The 17,745-nt window shown below is 39.5% G+C and overlaps 1 protein-coding gene across 5 annotated transcripts in view; it reads right to left on the bottom strand.

Annotated features, from left to right (window-relative positions):
* Positions 1–480: 480 nt before the first annotated feature.
* INTS7 (integrator complex subunit 7) overlaps positions 481–17,745 on the bottom strand; it is a 94,748-nt gene continuing 77,483 nt past the window's right edge. For all 5 annotated transcript variants that reach the window (XM_074035940.1, XM_005540768.5, XM_065541388.2 and 2 more), the window contains 4 exons: positions 12,918–13,050; positions 6,376–6,474; positions 4,563–4,748; positions 481–1,903 (listed from right to left, as the gene is read on the bottom strand). In XM_074035940.1, coding sequence (XP_073892041.1) covers positions 1,616–1,903; positions 4,563–4,748; positions 6,376–6,474; positions 12,918–13,050 — 706 coding nt within the window. In that variant the 3' untranslated portion in view covers positions 481–1,615. The remainder of the gene's footprint in view (positions 1,904–4,562; positions 4,749–6,375; positions 6,475–12,917; positions 13,051–17,745) is intronic.

Below are 17,745 nucleotides of genomic sequence, written 5' to 3' on the forward strand. Positions count from 1 at the left end.
CCCCTAAGATGTACAGAGGTAAAGTGACTTGCTTGGTCACACAGCTAATTCATCAGAACAAAGAGTGAAACCCAGGCTTTCTGATTCAGCTGTTTCCACACCTGCTAAAAGAACAAGGGGTTCTGCACACGTCTTCTGCACTGCTCTGGCAATCTTTCCTAAGCACGTGTTCCCAGATGCTGAGATGACTGTGCAGGTTGCGTGAACCGCATACAACTGGGCTGCAACTAAAGAGATGTCATTCACAGTGGACGCCGTAGATCTGTACACATTTTATGAGAATGTTCTGGCTGTTAGCAGCACAATGGGTTGTGCTCAGGAAAGCAAGCAATCTTGGAGAGACCCAAGTTGTGATTCACTTCTCAGTCCCAGAGGCCACATGACAAGAAAAAAAAAACAAAACTTTTTATTTTTTAACTCAGACTCCATTCTCCTTTGAATTAATGTTGACATATAAGAGAAAAAGGCAAAACACAAGCAAAGAAACTGAGATATTTATTTAAAAAGGAAATTCCAGGGAAAGTACCCTGCATTACCTTAGGAGCTGCATCCGGCCAAATTACTTATAGCATCAATATCTGCAACCGTATGATCCCTGATGTTTAGAAATCGTGACCCTGAAGCCCTAAATGATCCCCAATCAAAAAGCAGTTAAGTTATATCTAGCATATTGTGTTAAGAAAGTCTATTTTATCATGGTTTTCAACCAGTATTAAAATAGGAAAAAAAAGCAGTTTTCTGGCTAACCAGAAAACTCTGTTCCCTGAGCATCTCAACAAACTAAGCCTGTGTTATAAAGAGACTGCTCTCTCTAAACAATCAAGTCTAGCATAACTCATCAAGTAGAAACCAAACCAATCACCAACCAAAGGAAAAGATTCACCCCTTCTAACTTAAAACATTAAAGATATTAAATGAGTGATTTTTTTCACTTTTGGAAATAATGTGAAATGTCTGTATTACACATAGTTGCAGACACATTAGAAAAAACCAAATTAATCTTTAATTTTCTATGAAATTGCTAGCTGCTTTGTTTCAATAAATATGAAAATAATAAATTAAGATTGCTTTAGCACAGGAAGAGATAGATAGATACATGGTTGAAACAATACAGCAGGATGTTTCAATACTGCTACACTGTGGGCTTTCATAATCCAGAAGGCTGGATGTTGTAGGGAGCACTTTCAAGTCCATCTACAGAAGGACTCAGGTTCTGCTACCATGGATAAACCTTGTAGTGACTGGTCAGAACTTCTGAATGAACAGCTCAGAATCCTAGGTCTAAGCCAGGCAGCAAATGATGTATTTTGGAAGAGTAGTGGTCAAATTTATCAATTCAATGATCTCAACATGTGACTATTCTTGAAAGAAAAAGGAAAAGCTCGGCAACAGAAAAAACAGTAATGACAAAACAAAACAATCTTCTGGCCAGGAGCCCAATTATTTTTCAGACAAAATTTTTAAGAAAACAAAATTTTTCCAGAATATTCCATTACAAAAATCAATGAATAAATGAATTACACTGTAACTTTCATACATATTCCATATGAAAAAGCAAACTGCTTCTGGCAATTTGATTGATCTCTTGAAAGTCTGCCGTGCATGCATTCCATGGTTAAAACCGTGTGTAGGCATTGCGCTGCTGCTGCTGCTGTAATGGCTGCTGGGCTTGCTGCTGTTGTAAGCGAATTTGCTGGGAATAAGGGTCTTCCAGGGATTTTACAAATATGGTAGTTCTGGGACCAGTCTTCCATACTATACCATTGGCATCTTTCACAGAAGATTCCACTGTAATGTTGTGTGTTCCAAGGATAGCAAAGTTCAACAGAAATTGAGTACTGAAGTAATCATTATGAGGTTCAACCCTTTGCTCCATCTCATTGGTCATGTTGTCAATGGGTATCTGGAATGAAACAATTGTTAAATAACAACAATGGCTAACATTTATTCAGTACTTACTATGAGTTAGGCCCTGTTCTAAGAGCTTATTTAGACCATGCAGACAATCAAAAAGTAGGTACTGCTATCATCCTTGCTTCACAGATGAGGAGTCTGAGGCAGACAGGTGAAGTAATTTCTCCAAAGTCACATGATTAGTGAATGGAGTAGGAATCTGAACACAGGCAGGCTACCTCCAGGGCCTACACTCTGAACTATTAAGCGATGCTCCTCACTATCCTTGAGTAGGCTGTTTACAGCCCCTTCACATGCTGGGCTTTCTTCCTTGCTTACTCAACCCCATCTCTAAATCCCTATCTTCCTTGAGACTGTGAAGAGATATTCTGAAGAAATAGGATGAAATCACCTGTTCCAGAGAGTTTAAAATCTAAGAGACTGAAAAAGAACAAAACACTAAGCAAATTTAAGTTAGGTTCCCCCCCATCCAGTTGGTCTGATTTTTATTACTTAATGTAGTGATTCCTTACTCTTTTAATAAATTAACTGAACAATTTGCACATTGCTCATTTAATAATCAGTGCCTTGTTCAGACTGGAAGTACAATATGTTATAAAACACAGATTTACAGGCTCATTCATTTAGCCAGACATTCATGCTTTTGTTCTTCAAAGACCAGAATAAAACCTGCAGACGTACTCTTACCTGTACCCAAGATGAAACATGTCAAGAGATAGATTTCTCCTGAGAATGCAAATAAAGGTGATCTTAATGTGTATTTGACCAGATTGCTCTAGGTTTATGTGTGTGTTTCTGTGGTGTAATTAATTATATAAACGTGCCCTGCAGCTTTGCGTCTCAAGGAGCAGTTATCATGTCACTTTTCCAGAGACATTTACCTGTAACATTAATGAACTGACCTCACCAACCAATTCAAGGTCTTAGAATTATTTATAGTACAGGTACTTTTTCACGTTTAGCCTTTGTATAGTTTTTATTTCCCTAAAGAATATGCCTACCAAAGAACTTCCTTAAAAGGACCAGAAATAGGCCTTAGGGAACCTGATCACCCTGAACGGATGGCTGCATTTTAAGCTGCAAACTCACTGTGAATAACACGGCAAAGTAATCATGTTATTATACGGCTTATTATATCAGCTTCCTGACTTTAATCAATGTCTCTTGAGAGGTAAGTCAACAAGCAGAAGACCATAGCTTCTAGGTTTAAATGTCATTTTCTTAATAGAAGATATTATACGCAAGGAACAAAGAGAATCATGGTTACTACTGTTTCAAATTCAAAGTGAAGAGAGAGCTGCAGACAGGGATAAATTGTGTAAATTCTCATTACAACCTTCTGTGACAGCAGATACCCAATTTTAACAGTTGTACTCTAAATATAGTAAATAATTTTTTCATCATTCACAAATTATTGAGTGGCTACATAAGGTACCATGCAGTATGGCATAGATGTCAAAACAGGAAAAGAGGAGAATGAAGGCTGAGCCATGTCAGAGTGCCAAAGTGAGAGGAACTTGCCATAGTTAAGAAAGTAGTAATGGCTTAAGAAAGTAATAATAGTTTAGAACCAGACCTTCCATTGGCTTTTTAACCTAAAACCACCAAAGATAATAAAATGCTCTCTTTTTATACCTTCACTGATAATCCCCCTTCCACGCTACGCCACAATAAACCTAAACACAGCCAATCTGGGCATCTGAATAACTTTGCTGCTACAACTGTGGACTTGGTCCCTTGCTCCATTTACTGTGGATAAACCACCAAGGAATTGGAAATGAATGTCTAAAGCAAGGAACATTCTTTATTTGGAACATTGGCATTTCATGGGTACAGATTCAGTATCTTAGCTCTGGCTAACAATGTAAGCCTGATTCAGGTTATTACTTACCTATATCCTGAGTTCTCAAGGCAGCAAATCCCTAGGGTTATACTCTTAAAAAAAGATTTTACTTTATCTGACCATTTTTTAGAAATGCTATATACTTTTTTTAAATGATAAAATTTACTTAAAATGGAGAAAACTACATAGATGTGTATTTTTTTGTGGGGAGGGATTGGGTGGGTTAGGGAGACACTTGTTTTTCAACTTTTGACATTTGAAGGGACCTCTTGATGTGCGAGGGGCCTTTCATTACATTAATTTCCTGGCCTAGCGGGGAGGAGGGAGGAGGTGAGTCTTGCTGATGGGTGAGTTTCTGGGCAGGAACCAGACATGGGAAGGTAAGCCCTTGCTCTTTCTCTTCTGCTTTGGGCACCCGAGTTCTCTGTGCCCTGCCATAAATTTTATAGGGGCAGGCTCCCATATGTACTGACTGAGGCTGGGTGAAAAAATCCAATTCAGGGGTCTAAGGTTAGAAAGTCCGTGCTGCCAGGCATCGGAGTTAGGTTTTCCCACAGCTCTAACAGTAATAAAACTCATATTTTGATCTTTGCCTGGATGCTTCGTCCCTATTAACTGGTTCAGGGAGAGAAAAAAGAAGTGTTTATCAACCCCTTCCAGCCCCAATGTGGGCTTTTAATTTATGTCCATCTGATCCCTTTGGAGGTATAACTGCAATCTGTTTAACCATGAAAAACACTGGAAAACTTCCATCAATGAGCTCATATAAAATCTGTATCACAATTCTGCCTCTCTCCTAAATTACCTTGTAGTCTTGTCCGGATTTACTCTGCAGTGTGGAAGAAACATTCAGACAGACAGACTGAATTTTGCGAAAGAGTCCTGGTTTAGATCCGTGCTGAACCACTCCCTCTACCTTTAGCGCCAGCTGCTGGTTATTCTGGACAGCAATGGGCTCTGCAGGGTTCCGGGGCGATGGTGACAGAGCAAGCTGGAATGCCAACACTCAAATAAATGCCAACAACCAAGAGCAAGCTTCCTTTTGACAAACATGTCTGTGCTAATCACTGGTTACAGGTTAACAGAATCGATTGTGCACTCCCCTACCCCCACATGACCTGACTGTGCCGAGAAAAGACAGATGTACCTTTAAAGTGCCTCCTTCTAAACATCACTGTGGTTTTCATCTCAAACCTCAGTTCTACTTGAGGATGATAGAGAACTAGAGAAAAGCAAAGGCACTGTTCTCCCAATTTTTGTGGTGAGGCATTTCTTTGACAATGAACCACTTCTAGTAGGGAAATGCATTGTATCAATTTTCATTACCTAAGAGCTGCTGTCTCTTTGGTCTTAGGTAAATTTAAGTAAACTAAATTCAAATGTAAATGAACTTAAAGTTCCAGGATTATCTACACAGCGAAGTCACTGTGCTAAAAAAAAGTCAATACCCACAAATGAATCAAATGACATTTTTTAACCTCTCATTAGTTTTTCTTCAAAAATGTATTAAAAATCCCAAATACGCATCAATTAAAGAAAGCTCAAGTCTTGCTAAATGAAAAGATGGAAGAAATTTGAGTCTTTCTGATAATGCTGTTGAACTACTAAACTAATCAACCCTGGAGACATCCTACTTTAGGACTTCTTATCTAGATCGTCAGTCTTCCTCATTATTCCAGTCATTTTGAAATGGAATGCTTTGTTATTTGTAATCAAAAGCATCTGCATGGATGTAAAAGTTTACTGAAGACATTAACTAACAGGGATAATCTAGGAAATCTCTTAGAAGTGACAATTTTCTCCCTTTTCCAACAATTTTTTTGAATCAAAAATAGCTTTTGAATTGTGAGTGGCTTAAATATTTCAAAATACTAATTCTACTCACTGGTTAGCGCCTCAAAAATATGTTACTGAAAGGCAGAAGTACTTTGGAAGTAGAACTGGTGACACTTTACTGGACCTGATTCATTCTAAGTTGGGTCTGAATAGACTCAGCTCAAGATCCTTGCAGGCTACTGTGATATATCACTAATTTATTCCTGGAGGTAAGAGGCAAACAACAGAGCTCCAGTTACCTAAATGCCTGTCTCATAGCATTTGGCACTGACAATTAAAAAGGGAGAGAGTTTAACTCTCAAATCCATTCCTTTCATCCAACCCTTGATAAAGGAGAGAAATGGCTTACAACTAGGTTTTATCAAAACCAAAGGTAGGCCAGGCACAGTGGCTCATGCCTGTAATCCGAGCGCTTTGGGAGGCAGAGGTGGGTGGATCACTTGAGGTCAGGAGTTCCTGACCAGCCTGGCCAACATGGTGCAACCCCATCTTTATCAAAAATACAAAAATTAGCTGGGTGTGGTGGCAGATGCCTGTAATCCCAGCTCCTCGGGAGGCTGAGGCAGGAGAACTGCTTGAACCTAGAGGTTCCGGTGAGCCAAGATCACACCACTGTACTCCAGCCCAGGCGACAGGGCGAGGCTCTGTCTCAAAAAACAAAACAAAACAAAAAAACCAATAAACCAAAGGTAACACACTGAAGTGTAGCTATGTCCTACATAATCTTCAGAAGACACCTGGTTTTAAAACCTATATTAACCTTAGTATTCTTCCTGTATTACCTTGATGCTGGTAGACTGTAGTTTCTGGAAAAAATATCTCTGGAAAGAAAGAGGAACTTTCAGCAAAGCAATGATGGCATTGCAGAGGCATGCTGTATGCTGAGGGAAAAAAAGAAACTAAATCAAATAAAAATAAATTTTCAAATTTCATCAACAAGTGGTACATTCAGTATAAAACTACAAATGCCCATATAATTACAAATGTACATACCAATCAAGAAGTAGGCATCACATCCAGGAACTGTGCATACATACTAAATCATTCATGTCATCAATCACAATTACAGATTTTTACTTTATTGTGAAGTATATTCAATAAAATATAAGTGACAGAAATGAGAAAATCCACAGTCCTCAAGGCCAAGCAATAGGAAAATTCCACATTTCTACAGCACTCAGAAATATCAGTATATTATTAAACAAATATATTAGATGCTAAAATACAGAGTAACTATCACATGGCAAAGTATGATAAACAGTATGGTAAAGAAGCCCGAGCATTTTGCAGGACCTTGGCTTTGAGCTGGCTCATTCTTTCATTAGGTGGCTTCTTTGTCTCTATGGCCACCGGTCCTCAGAGTAAGCAATGGTGGAAACTTAGTCGAATTCAGATGAAAGAGGACTATATAGTCGGAGAATCCCGAAACTCTAACAAAATACCTTATTTCTCAAATCTGCTTCACACATTTAACTGAGTTTTGAAAATCCCAGCATGACTGCAGAGGTACAGAAACACTGCAGAGAATATTTTGAGCCTTAATGAAAGTGGTCATAAAATCAGAATTTAAGTGTTCAACGATATTTTAAAGATTACCCAGTCTAATCTTCAATTTTGCTGATGATACAGGTCACACAGATAGGTAATAGAACAAGCTGGGACTAGAATCTAGGTTGCCTGACTCTTCAGTGATTTTCTTCTGTATCACCAATGATTTGCCAACTTAATAGAAGAAAACTGAAAGTATCATAAGAACAGAACCAGAACCATTCCTGCTTGGTCTACTATCCCTTCCTCAGTCTACTCCGGTCTCAGTGGCCTCCTAAGGCACAACAGTGAGGCAGCACTCCTTTCGCGGGGGCACTAGCTGCGGGGGGTCTGTTCCTGCAGACCCGATTCAGCAACGGATGAATGAAGTACACTGACACCCAGATATTCTGCTCTGCCAGTCCAGCTGAGGGTCCCAGCTGCTTACAGGCTCCTGCTGAGTCCTGTTAACAGTTGTGACTGGTCCCTGATCAGCTAGTCAGACTCGCATTTATTCAGTAAGATTAATTAACAAAAGCTTGAGTCAACACCATTAGAGGGAAATTGACATTGTGGACTTCTGAGTAAAAGGCACTTAAGCACCCATGGTACATCAAAGGTTAGTCTTTACATGAGTAAACAAGCTAGCTACGTAAACTACTCTGCCTTTATTACTATTTTAATTTGTTTAACTAAAGGTAAAGGGATCAGGTGGCCTTCAGTCAGATCTATTACTGAAGTCATACAAACTTCTCAGCCTTCCAAGAAGATTTGTGTCTATTTCTATAACTATCTCTAATATTTTTCCCACCAGCCTGATTGAAACCCAACACCACAGGTTGAAAACTGCTGCATGCACCATGTGGTATGCTGTCTGTCCCTCTAAGCTCCTGCTTTCAAACAGAATGTCACCTAGTTGCTCATGCTGTAAATATTTTTTTTTTTTCTGTTTTTAAGTTGGGTGTTAAGGCTAAAAGCCAGAAAAATCCATTCCTTATTGGGTTCAGGCAGTTGAACATTTTGTGCCCAATAGGCTCATAGTACAAATGCCAGGTCTATTACCTGAGATAATTACAACACAGATTTAAAGACACTGGTTCTATTTTTTCAGATTCAACTGTTAAAATAGCATTAATCAGCTTCCTGCAACAAGTAATTTGGAAAGTATTTGCAGGGACATCCACCTTTGGTGGACCTCTGATGCCACACTAGTGTTTAAAGAGAGAAACATCTTTGAAGGGTGGACTCAGAGGACCACAAGGGACTTCAGGCTGTTTTCAGGCAGAAAGTCACCATTTTGCCTTTTAAAAGAATGGTGCAGATTTTGCAATACTCCCTTGGAAAAGTGTGGAGTGCCTCTGAGGTCAACAGCCCCTTGGGTATTGACCTCCATAGGTATATTAGCAGACCACTATTAAGATGTCTGGAGATGTAAATTACATATCATAATCAGAAAGACGTTAATTTTTTTTTTTTTTTTTGCTTTTTGGTTTTTTTGAGACAGAGTCTCGCTCTGTTACCCAGGCTGGAATGCAGTGGTGCGATCTCGGCTCACTGCAAGCTCTGCCTCCTGGGTTCATGCCATTCTCCTGCATCAGCCTCCCAAGTAGCTGGGATTACAGGCACGTGCCACCACGCCCGGCTAACTTTTGTATTTTTAGTAGAGACAGGGTTTCACCATGTTGGTCAGGCTGATCTCAAACTCCTGACCTCGTGATCCACCCGCATTGGCCTCCCGAAGTGCTGGGATTGCGGGCAGGAGGCACCGTGCCTGGCCAACGCTCTCTTAATTGTCAATCCAATGGATACTTCTCAGTCTTTGTATTTTCTGACATTTCTGTGGCACCTGATAATGCTTTTCCTTCCATGAAATTCCACCTAATAGTCCATACCCTTATTTCTGATTGACTTTAAACCTTCTATGTGCAGATGACCTTACATGTATCCCAGCTCATCTTTCTTCCAACTCCAACGTATTTACTATCCAACTGCCTAAAGACAACAACGTGTTCGAAAATAAAACCTTCATCTTCTATCACCTCTCTATATTCTATCAGTAAAGGATCAATCAGTTGTGTAACTGATCACTGAAGCTGGAAACCTGGAAGGCATGCCTCCATCATCTCATGTCTAGTTTAAAAAAAAAAAAAAAGGGCCGGGTGTGGTGGCTCACGCCTGTAATCCCAGCACTTTGGGAGGCGAAGGCGGGCGGATCACGAGGTCAGGAGATTGAGACCATCCTGGCGAACACGATGAAACCCCGTCTCTACTAAAAACACACAAAAAATTAGCCGGGCGTGGTGGCGGGCGCCTGTAGTCCCAGCTACTGGGGAGGCTAAGGCAGGAGAATGGTGTGAACCCGGGAGGCGGCGGAGCTTGTAGTGAGCGGAGATCGTGCCACTGCAATCCAGCCTGGGCGACAGAGCGAGACTCCGTCTCAAAAAAAACCAAAAAACAAAAAAAACACACTCAGCCTTGAAAATATTTTCACTAAGTATCTCTCATATATATCTGTTTTTCTCATTCCTACTGACATTTTAGTAATTTGTTCCTTACTTTGGATTACTGAAAAAGCCTTGTAGTCATTCTTCTTTCCTCTAATTTCACACCCTACCAGCCATTTCCTGTTTTGCTTCTATATGATAATATACAATCTATATTAAGCACTTTTCTCTCCCACCCATTTACAATTTCTAAGAAGCCCCCCAGTGCCTAAGGACAAAGTCCAAACTCCTTAATACTGTGTTCAAAGCCTTCTGTCACCTGGCCGCTGGCTACCTCTCTGATTTCATCTCTCTAATCCCTAGCCTGTATGTTACATTGCAGTAATAACAAACTGTTCCTAGAAGACACCATGCTATTTCATGCCTCTGCTTTTGAACATGCTTTCTGCCTGAGATTCCCAACCCCTTCTTATCTGCCTGGAAAACTCATATACAAATACATCTTCCCTCTCAACTGCACCACCAATCCATTTTCCCTATCTTTTGACGTGAACTACTCTTTTTTGTTCTACATCTCTACATTGTGCAGAATTCTATTAATGCACATACACTGTATTGTGTTTATTTGTTATAAAATCTTTCTTTCAGCTGGGTGCGGTGGCTCACACCTGTAACCCCAGCACTTTGGGAGGCTGAGGCGGGTGGATCACGAGGTCAGGAGATCGAGACCACCCTGGCTAACACGGTGAAACCCTGTCTCTACTAAAAATACAAAAAATTAGCTGGGCATGGTGGCGGGCACCTGTGGTCCCAGCTATTCGGGAGACTGAGGCAGTAGAATGGCGTGAACCCAGGAGGCAGAGCTTGCAGTGAGCTGAGATCGCGCCACTGCACTCCAGCCTGGGCGACAGAGCGAGACTCTGTCTCAAAAAAAAAAAAAAAAATCTTTCTTTCTTAAGACTATGGACAACTTGAGGGAAGATCCCATGTCTGTCATTTTTCTATCCCTAGGATCCCAAAAGTACTTGTTGAACTGAATCTGGAGGCTCAGACAGTAACAAATCTATAAAATGCAATTTGAAAATACAGAAAAAGAGAATTTATTTATTTATTTATTTGAGATGAAGTTTCACTCTTGTCGCCCAGGTTGGAGTGCAATGGCGTGATCTCGACTCACGGCAACCTCCACCTCCCGTGTTCAAGCAATTCTCCTGCCTCAGCCTCCCAGGTAGCTGGGATTACAGGCGCTTGCCATCATGCCCTGCTAATTTTTGTAGTTTTAGTACAGATGGGGTCTCACCATGTTGGGCAGGCTGGTCTTGAACTCCTGACCTCAGGTGATCCGCCCACCTTTGCCTCCCAAAGTGCTGAGATTACAGGCATGAACCACCATGCCCGACTGGGAAATGTTTTATTAACCACTCCTTATATGACAGCACTGTGCTAGGCAATGAGCATTATTTCATTTAAACCTCACAGTAATCCTATGATGCAGGCATGTTTTCTACTTCATATAAAAGGATGTTAAGTAATGTGACTAAAGTCACAGAACTGCTGAGCGGAATGCCAGAATTTGAACCTAGTTCTGAATGAGCATAGGGCCCTTTTCTCTGTACTGTCTTCTGCTGGGCAGAAAATTCCCATTCCATTATATTCAATTCCATCAAAACCAAGTTTCTGTTTATCATCTATTTCATTTTTTAGGATGGAGCTTAGAGGAATATGAAAATAACCACTGTCTCACACAGATGTGTGTATTTCTTTCAAAGATGGTCTTTACACTCTCTCTTAGCAAACAATGTCACTGTCAAACAGGTGTCAATTCGGTTCAGTAAATACTATTGACAATTTTACATGGAAAGCAGTATGTCAAGGGAATTGCCCCTCTTTAGATCTAACCTAACTCTTTAATGACACATCCTGTTTATTCTAAAATACTTGATAAAGCAAGAAAGTACAGAATGAGAAGAGAAGCAGAAGAGAAACTCTCCAAGGGGTAAAGTTCAAAGGCTGGGAATTGTGGACTGAATGTTTGTGTTCCCCCAAATTCGTATGTGAAAGCTGTAACCCCCAAGGTCATGGCATTTGGAGGTGGGCCCCCATGATGGGATGAGTGTTCCTCTGTTCTTTTTCTTTTTTTTTGAGACAGAGTCCTCGCTCTGTTGTCCGGGCTGGAGTGCAGTGGCATGATCTCGGTTCACTGCAACCTCTGACACCCGATTCAAATGATTTTCCTGCCTTAGCCTCCTGAGTAGCTGGGATTACAGGTATGCGCCACCATGCCCAGCTAATTTTTGCATTTTTAGTAGACACAGGGTTTCACCATGTTAGTTACGCTGGTCTCAAACTCCCGACCTCGTGATCTGCCCGCCTCGCCCTCCAAAGTGCTGGGATTATAGGCGTGAGCCACTGCACCTGGCTGGGATGAGTGTTCTCCCAGAAGAGGAAGAGTGACCCGAGCTCTCGATCTCTCCCTACCATGTGAAGACACAGTGAGAAGGTGGCTGCCACCAGGGCCAGGAAGAAAGCCCTCACCAGGAACCGAATCTGCCGGCACCTTGATCCTGGACTTCCCTGACTCCAGAACTGTGAGAAATAAATGTCTGTTGTTTAAGGCACCAAGCCTATGGCATTTGTTATAAAACCTGAGCAGAGTCACTAGGGAATGGTCAGACAGGGAGGAGAAAATTTGGGTGAGAATGTGTCAGCCTGTCCTATGACTGGTAAATCAGGGGAGAAGATTTAATAAAGGGTGAGCCCTCTGAGAATTTCTTAGGAAGTGCCAAAGGCAGCAGAAATTCAGCAGGCTAAAGGCTGAAGAGTGTACTGAAAGATATTACTGTCATCACCTGGTAGGAAATGATTCATTGCCAGTCAGACAACAAGCCCAGTTCTTCCTGTTTCAATTGGCCAGTGGTTCTCCCAACCATGGCAGCATGACAGAATCACCTGACTGCATGTAAAACTACTAATGCCTGGGCCCCAATTCCAGAAATTCAGAGTTAACTGGTCAGGGGTGAGGCCTGTATATTCATGTATTCTTTATAAAAAGCCCTCAAATGATTCTAATGTGTAGCCTGGGTTGAGAATTATTGTACTTCAGTTAAATTGTTAAAAAAAGAAAAAAGTTTTATTTGTATTCTGTAGCAGCTAGAGATGTGGTAAGTGCTTTCATGGATTATCTCATTTACTCCCCACTACAATGCTGTGATGTCGGTATTAACCCTGTTTTACAGATAAGGAAACAGGCACAGAAAGGTTAATTTGTTGAACTCACAGAGTTAGTAAGCGCCATAGATATATGAAAACCCACATCCATACAATAAAAGCTCAATAAAACAAATGCCACTTGCCATATAAGAAACAGGGGTATACTTCCGATTGAGTGATTCTACCTCCTCCAAGACATGATTATATACAGACATCATTCTTCTTTCATATTCACTATCAGCATGGGCTGTTCCAGTAGATCCATATTCCTGGAAACTGAAGTAAAGGTCAATATTCATTAATCCATCAAAATAGCATGGCTATTTAATACCTACATGTATCAGGTACTTTCAAATATTTTCATTTAATTTTTAAAATCATGAAGTTATTTCCATTTATAGGTGAGAAAATTGAGGCTAGGAGAGGGTAAGTAGTTTGCCTACAGTCATACAGCTAGTAAATGGCAAACCAGAATTCAAACCCAGGTCTGACTTCAAGTTATGTAATTCTTAATCTCTTTGGTTGCCAGGAAATATGACAGTGTTTTACTGCCATAGGTGAAAGAGACATAAAGACATCTGAAAAGGGGACTATCAATAAAGCCAGCAGATAGGTGCCAAACTATCAATAAAGATATATAATAACAGGTTAGATACATAAATAACAGGTTAGAACATGGAGGAATGTCACAGAAGAAAATAGTCTTGAACATATCAGTAGGTGAATAAGACAGGTAAACTCTGGAGAGATGGAAAGTACAGGACATTCATGGCTAGAGATATGGCATGAATCTAAAGCATGGAGATGAAACACACAGGCATGTTCAGAAGACAGTTTGTATACACAGCATGGCGGGATAAGTTTAACCTAGATTTCTTCCTTTTTCTTCTACTGCTTCGAACCCCTGCAAATTTCTGAAAATATTTCTAAGTGAAAAAAGGCATTTCTAACTAAACTTTTAAAAATACAATGTAGGTAATTTAAATATGCTGGGCATAACACTACTCTTATTATTCCCTACTATCATTTTAATGCCTACTATGTAGAAGGCATTTCAGCCAGCTATTTTATATATATTAGTTCATTTAATCTTCACAACTACTCTGGGAAACAGGCCTCATTATCTACCTATAGTTTATGCATACATGGCTCACTGGGATGATATACATTCACAGAGCTAGGAGTGACTGGTAAGGGATTCATGTTCACATTTGCTGGGCTCCAAAGCTCTGTTTCCTGCTCTTTACTATATCTTAAGTTCTATTAAGACAAGAACCGAAGCTCATTTGTATGATGGACTTTAAGGACAACTAAACTACATAAAAGACTTCCATTTTTTTGCTAACAAAACAATTCCATTTCTGGCGGTAGGCAACCACAGATTTGCTTTTTATCTCTGTAAATGAGATTTGTTTCCTAATAGTTCATATAAATAGAGCCATACAATACATACTCTTTTGTGTATGGTGTGGGGTAAGGAAGATTATTTTTTCCCTTTTATATATTTAGTTGTTCTAGCACAATCTGTTGAAAAGACTATTCTTTTCCCATACAATTATCTTGGCATCTTTGGCAAAAATCAATTGACTACATGAGTATCTATTTCCGGACTCTCCGTCCTACCCTTAAGCCATCATCACATTGTCTTAATTACTGTAGTTTTATATTAAGTCTTGAAACCAGTAGTTAAGTCTTCCCACTTTAGTTTTTCTCATTTATTTTGCAATATGGTGAAGTACTTAAATTGATTTTCTAATGTTAACCCAACCTTGCATTCCTGGGATAAACCCTATTTAGTCTTAATGTATTATATTTACATATATTGTTGGACTGAACTTTTGTTAAAAATTTTTGTCTATGCTAATGAAGAGTATTTAAATTTGTCCTATTCATCTAAGCAAATTTCTTTGCACAAAGTTATTCTTTCCTTATTATGCTTTTAATATCTGTTAAGATTTGTATTGATGCCATCATTTTATTTCTACTATTAGTGATTATTTTTTCTTGCTCAGACTAGTTTTATCAATTTTATTAATCTTTTCAAAGAACCAGCTTCTGGTTTCACTGATTTTCTCTATTGGCTTCTTTCACAACATGTTTTTGAGGGCACTCATGGTTTCTGTATGACTTGCTGAATGATCAACAGGTCATTCATCTTCATTACTAAGTAGCATTTCATTTGTGGATACACTACAATTTATTTACCCATTAGCCTACTGAGAGACACTTGGATTTTTCCAGATTTGTTATTATGAATAAAAATGCTATGAACATTTGTGTATATGTCTGTGTGGAAACATGTTTTCCTTTCTCTTGGGTAAAATAGTAGGAGTAGAATTGGTGGTCATATGATAAATGTATGTTTAACTTTATATGACATTGTCAAACAGTTTTCCAAGTGGCTATATCATTTTGTATTCCCAACAACGTATTAGTATGAATTCAAGCTCCTCCACATCTTCACCAATGTAGGGTATTGAAGGTCTTTTTAATCTTAGCTGTTCTAGTGGGAGTAGTATCTCATTGTGTTTTTAATTTCCCTAATGACTACTAATGTCAAGCACTTTTTCATGTGCCTATTGGGTATTAACATACTTTCTTTTTTGAAGTGTCCAAAACTCTTATCAGTTTTTTTTTTTGAGACAGAGTCTCGCTCTGTCGCCCAGGCTGGAGTGCAGTGGCACAGTCTCGGCTCACTGCAAGCTCCACCTCCCGGGTTCACGCCATTCTCCTGTCTCAGCCTCCTGAGTAGCTGGGACTACAGGCGCCCGCCACCACGCCCGGCTAATTTTTTGTATTTTTAGTGGAGACAGAGTCTCACCGTGTTAGCCAGGATGGTCTCAATCTCCTGACCTCGTGATCTGCCTGCCTCGGCCTCCTGAAGTGCTGGGATTACAGGCGTGAGCCACCACGCCCTATCCTCTTATCAGTTTTAAAAAATTGGATTGTCAGCTGGGCATGGTGGCTCATGCTTATAATCCCAGCACTTTGGGAGGCCGAGGCGGGTGGATCACCTGAGGTCGGGAGTTTGAGACCAGCCTGGCCACTATGGTGAAACCTCAACTCTACTAAAAATACAAAAATTAGCTGGGCATGGTGACGCATGTCTGTAATCCCAGCTACTCGGGAGGCTGAGGCAGGAGAATCGCTTGAACTCGGGAGGTGGAGGTTGCAGTGAGCCAAGATCGCGCCATTGCACTCCAGTCTGGATGACAGAGAGTCCGTCTCAAAAAAAAAAAAAAAGAAAAAAATCGGATTGTCGAGTTGTGTGGTGTTCTTAATAAAACAATGTCTAATAAAAGTCTTTTGATAGAATATGTTTTGAAAATATTTTCTTGCTGTCCATAACCTTTTCCATTTTTTAAATGACATATTAACAAAAGCAGATTTAAAAGTTTAAATCCAATTCAGCAAATTTTTCTCTTATGGTAACTGCTGTTTGTGTCCTAAGAAATCATGACCAACCTCAAGATCATGAAGAGGTTTTCCAATGTAGTCTTCTAGAAAGTCTGGAGTTTTATATTTTGGTCTATGATTCATTTGGAATTAATTTTTGTGTACACTGTGAGGTAAGGTTAAATTTTTTCCACTATATAGATATCTAGTTATTTGTTTCTAATTCACTGATAACAGTCTTTCTTATTTGCATCTTTCTAATTATTCTGGGTTTAACTCGCTTTCTTTTCCTCACTTCATAAAGTAGAAACTGGGATTATTGATCTTAAACTTTCTTTTATACATATAAGCATTTAAATCTATAAATTTCTCCATAAGTTCTTCTTATCCCACAGGTTAGCTGCATCCCACAAGTTTCATGGTATGTTCTCATTTTCATTCAGCTTAACATGTTTTCTAATTTCCTTTGTAATTTCTTGACCTACTGGATTTAGAAATGTTGTTTAATTTCTAAATACTTGGAAATTTTTCAGAAATCTTCTTTTCTAATTTAATTATATCAGATAACATATTATTTTATTTCAATGCTTTAGTATTTATTGAGACTTGTTTTAAGGCCCAGCATACGGTTTATCTTGGTAAATGTTCCAAATGCACTTGAAAAGATGTATGCTGCTGCAGATGCTGTATAAATGTCAATTAGGTAAAGTTGGTTGACAGTATAGTTCAAGTTGCTCTATAAATTACCTAGAAGGAAGTGGTGAAATCTCCAACTACAACTGTAGATTTGTGTATTTCTCTTTCAATTCTGTCAGTTTTTTCTTTATATATTTGGAAGACCTGTTAGTAGGTCCATAATACTGAGGATTATGTCTTCTGGATGAATTGATCCTTTAATCATAAAGTGTACTTCTTTCTCACTGGCAACAGCCCCTATCTTAAAGTATACTTTGTATAATATTCATATGGCCACTACAGCTTTCTTAGGAGGGTTTGCATGTTATGTTATATCCTTTTCCATCTTTTTATTTACTGTTAACCTATGTCTTTACATTCAAAATGGATTTCTTGTAGTAAGCATATAGTTGCATTTTGCTTTTTTTTTTTTTTTTTTTGAGACAGAGTCTTGCTCTGTCACCCAGGCTGTAGTGCAGTGGCTCTATCTCGGCTCACTGCAACCTCCGTCTCCCAGGTTCAAGTGATTCTCCTGCCTCAGCTTCCCGAGTAGCTGGGACTACAGGCGCATGCCACCATGCCCAGCTAATTTTTTTTGTATTTTTAGTAGAGACAGGGTTTCACCATACTGACCAGGCTGGTCTCGAACTCCTGACCTTGTGATCTGACCCCCTCGGCCTCCAAAATTGCTGGGATTACAGGCATGAGTCACTGCACCTGGCCGCATTTTGCTTTTTAAATCCAGTCTATCTTTATTTAGAATAAGACCATATATATTTACTGGTATGACTGGATTTAAGGGTATCATCTTTTGATTTGTTTTCTACTTTTTCTATTTGTTTCTGTTCCTGTTTTCCTCTTTCTCTGGTCTCTTTTGGATTAACTAAGTATTTTAGTATT

Source organism: Macaca fascicularis, chromosome 1, assembly GCF_037993035.2.
Source record: "Macaca fascicularis isolate 582-1 chromosome 1, T2T-MFA8v1.1".
NCBI classification, from domain to species: Eukaryota; Metazoa; Chordata; class Mammalia; order Primates; family Cercopithecidae; genus Macaca; species Macaca fascicularis.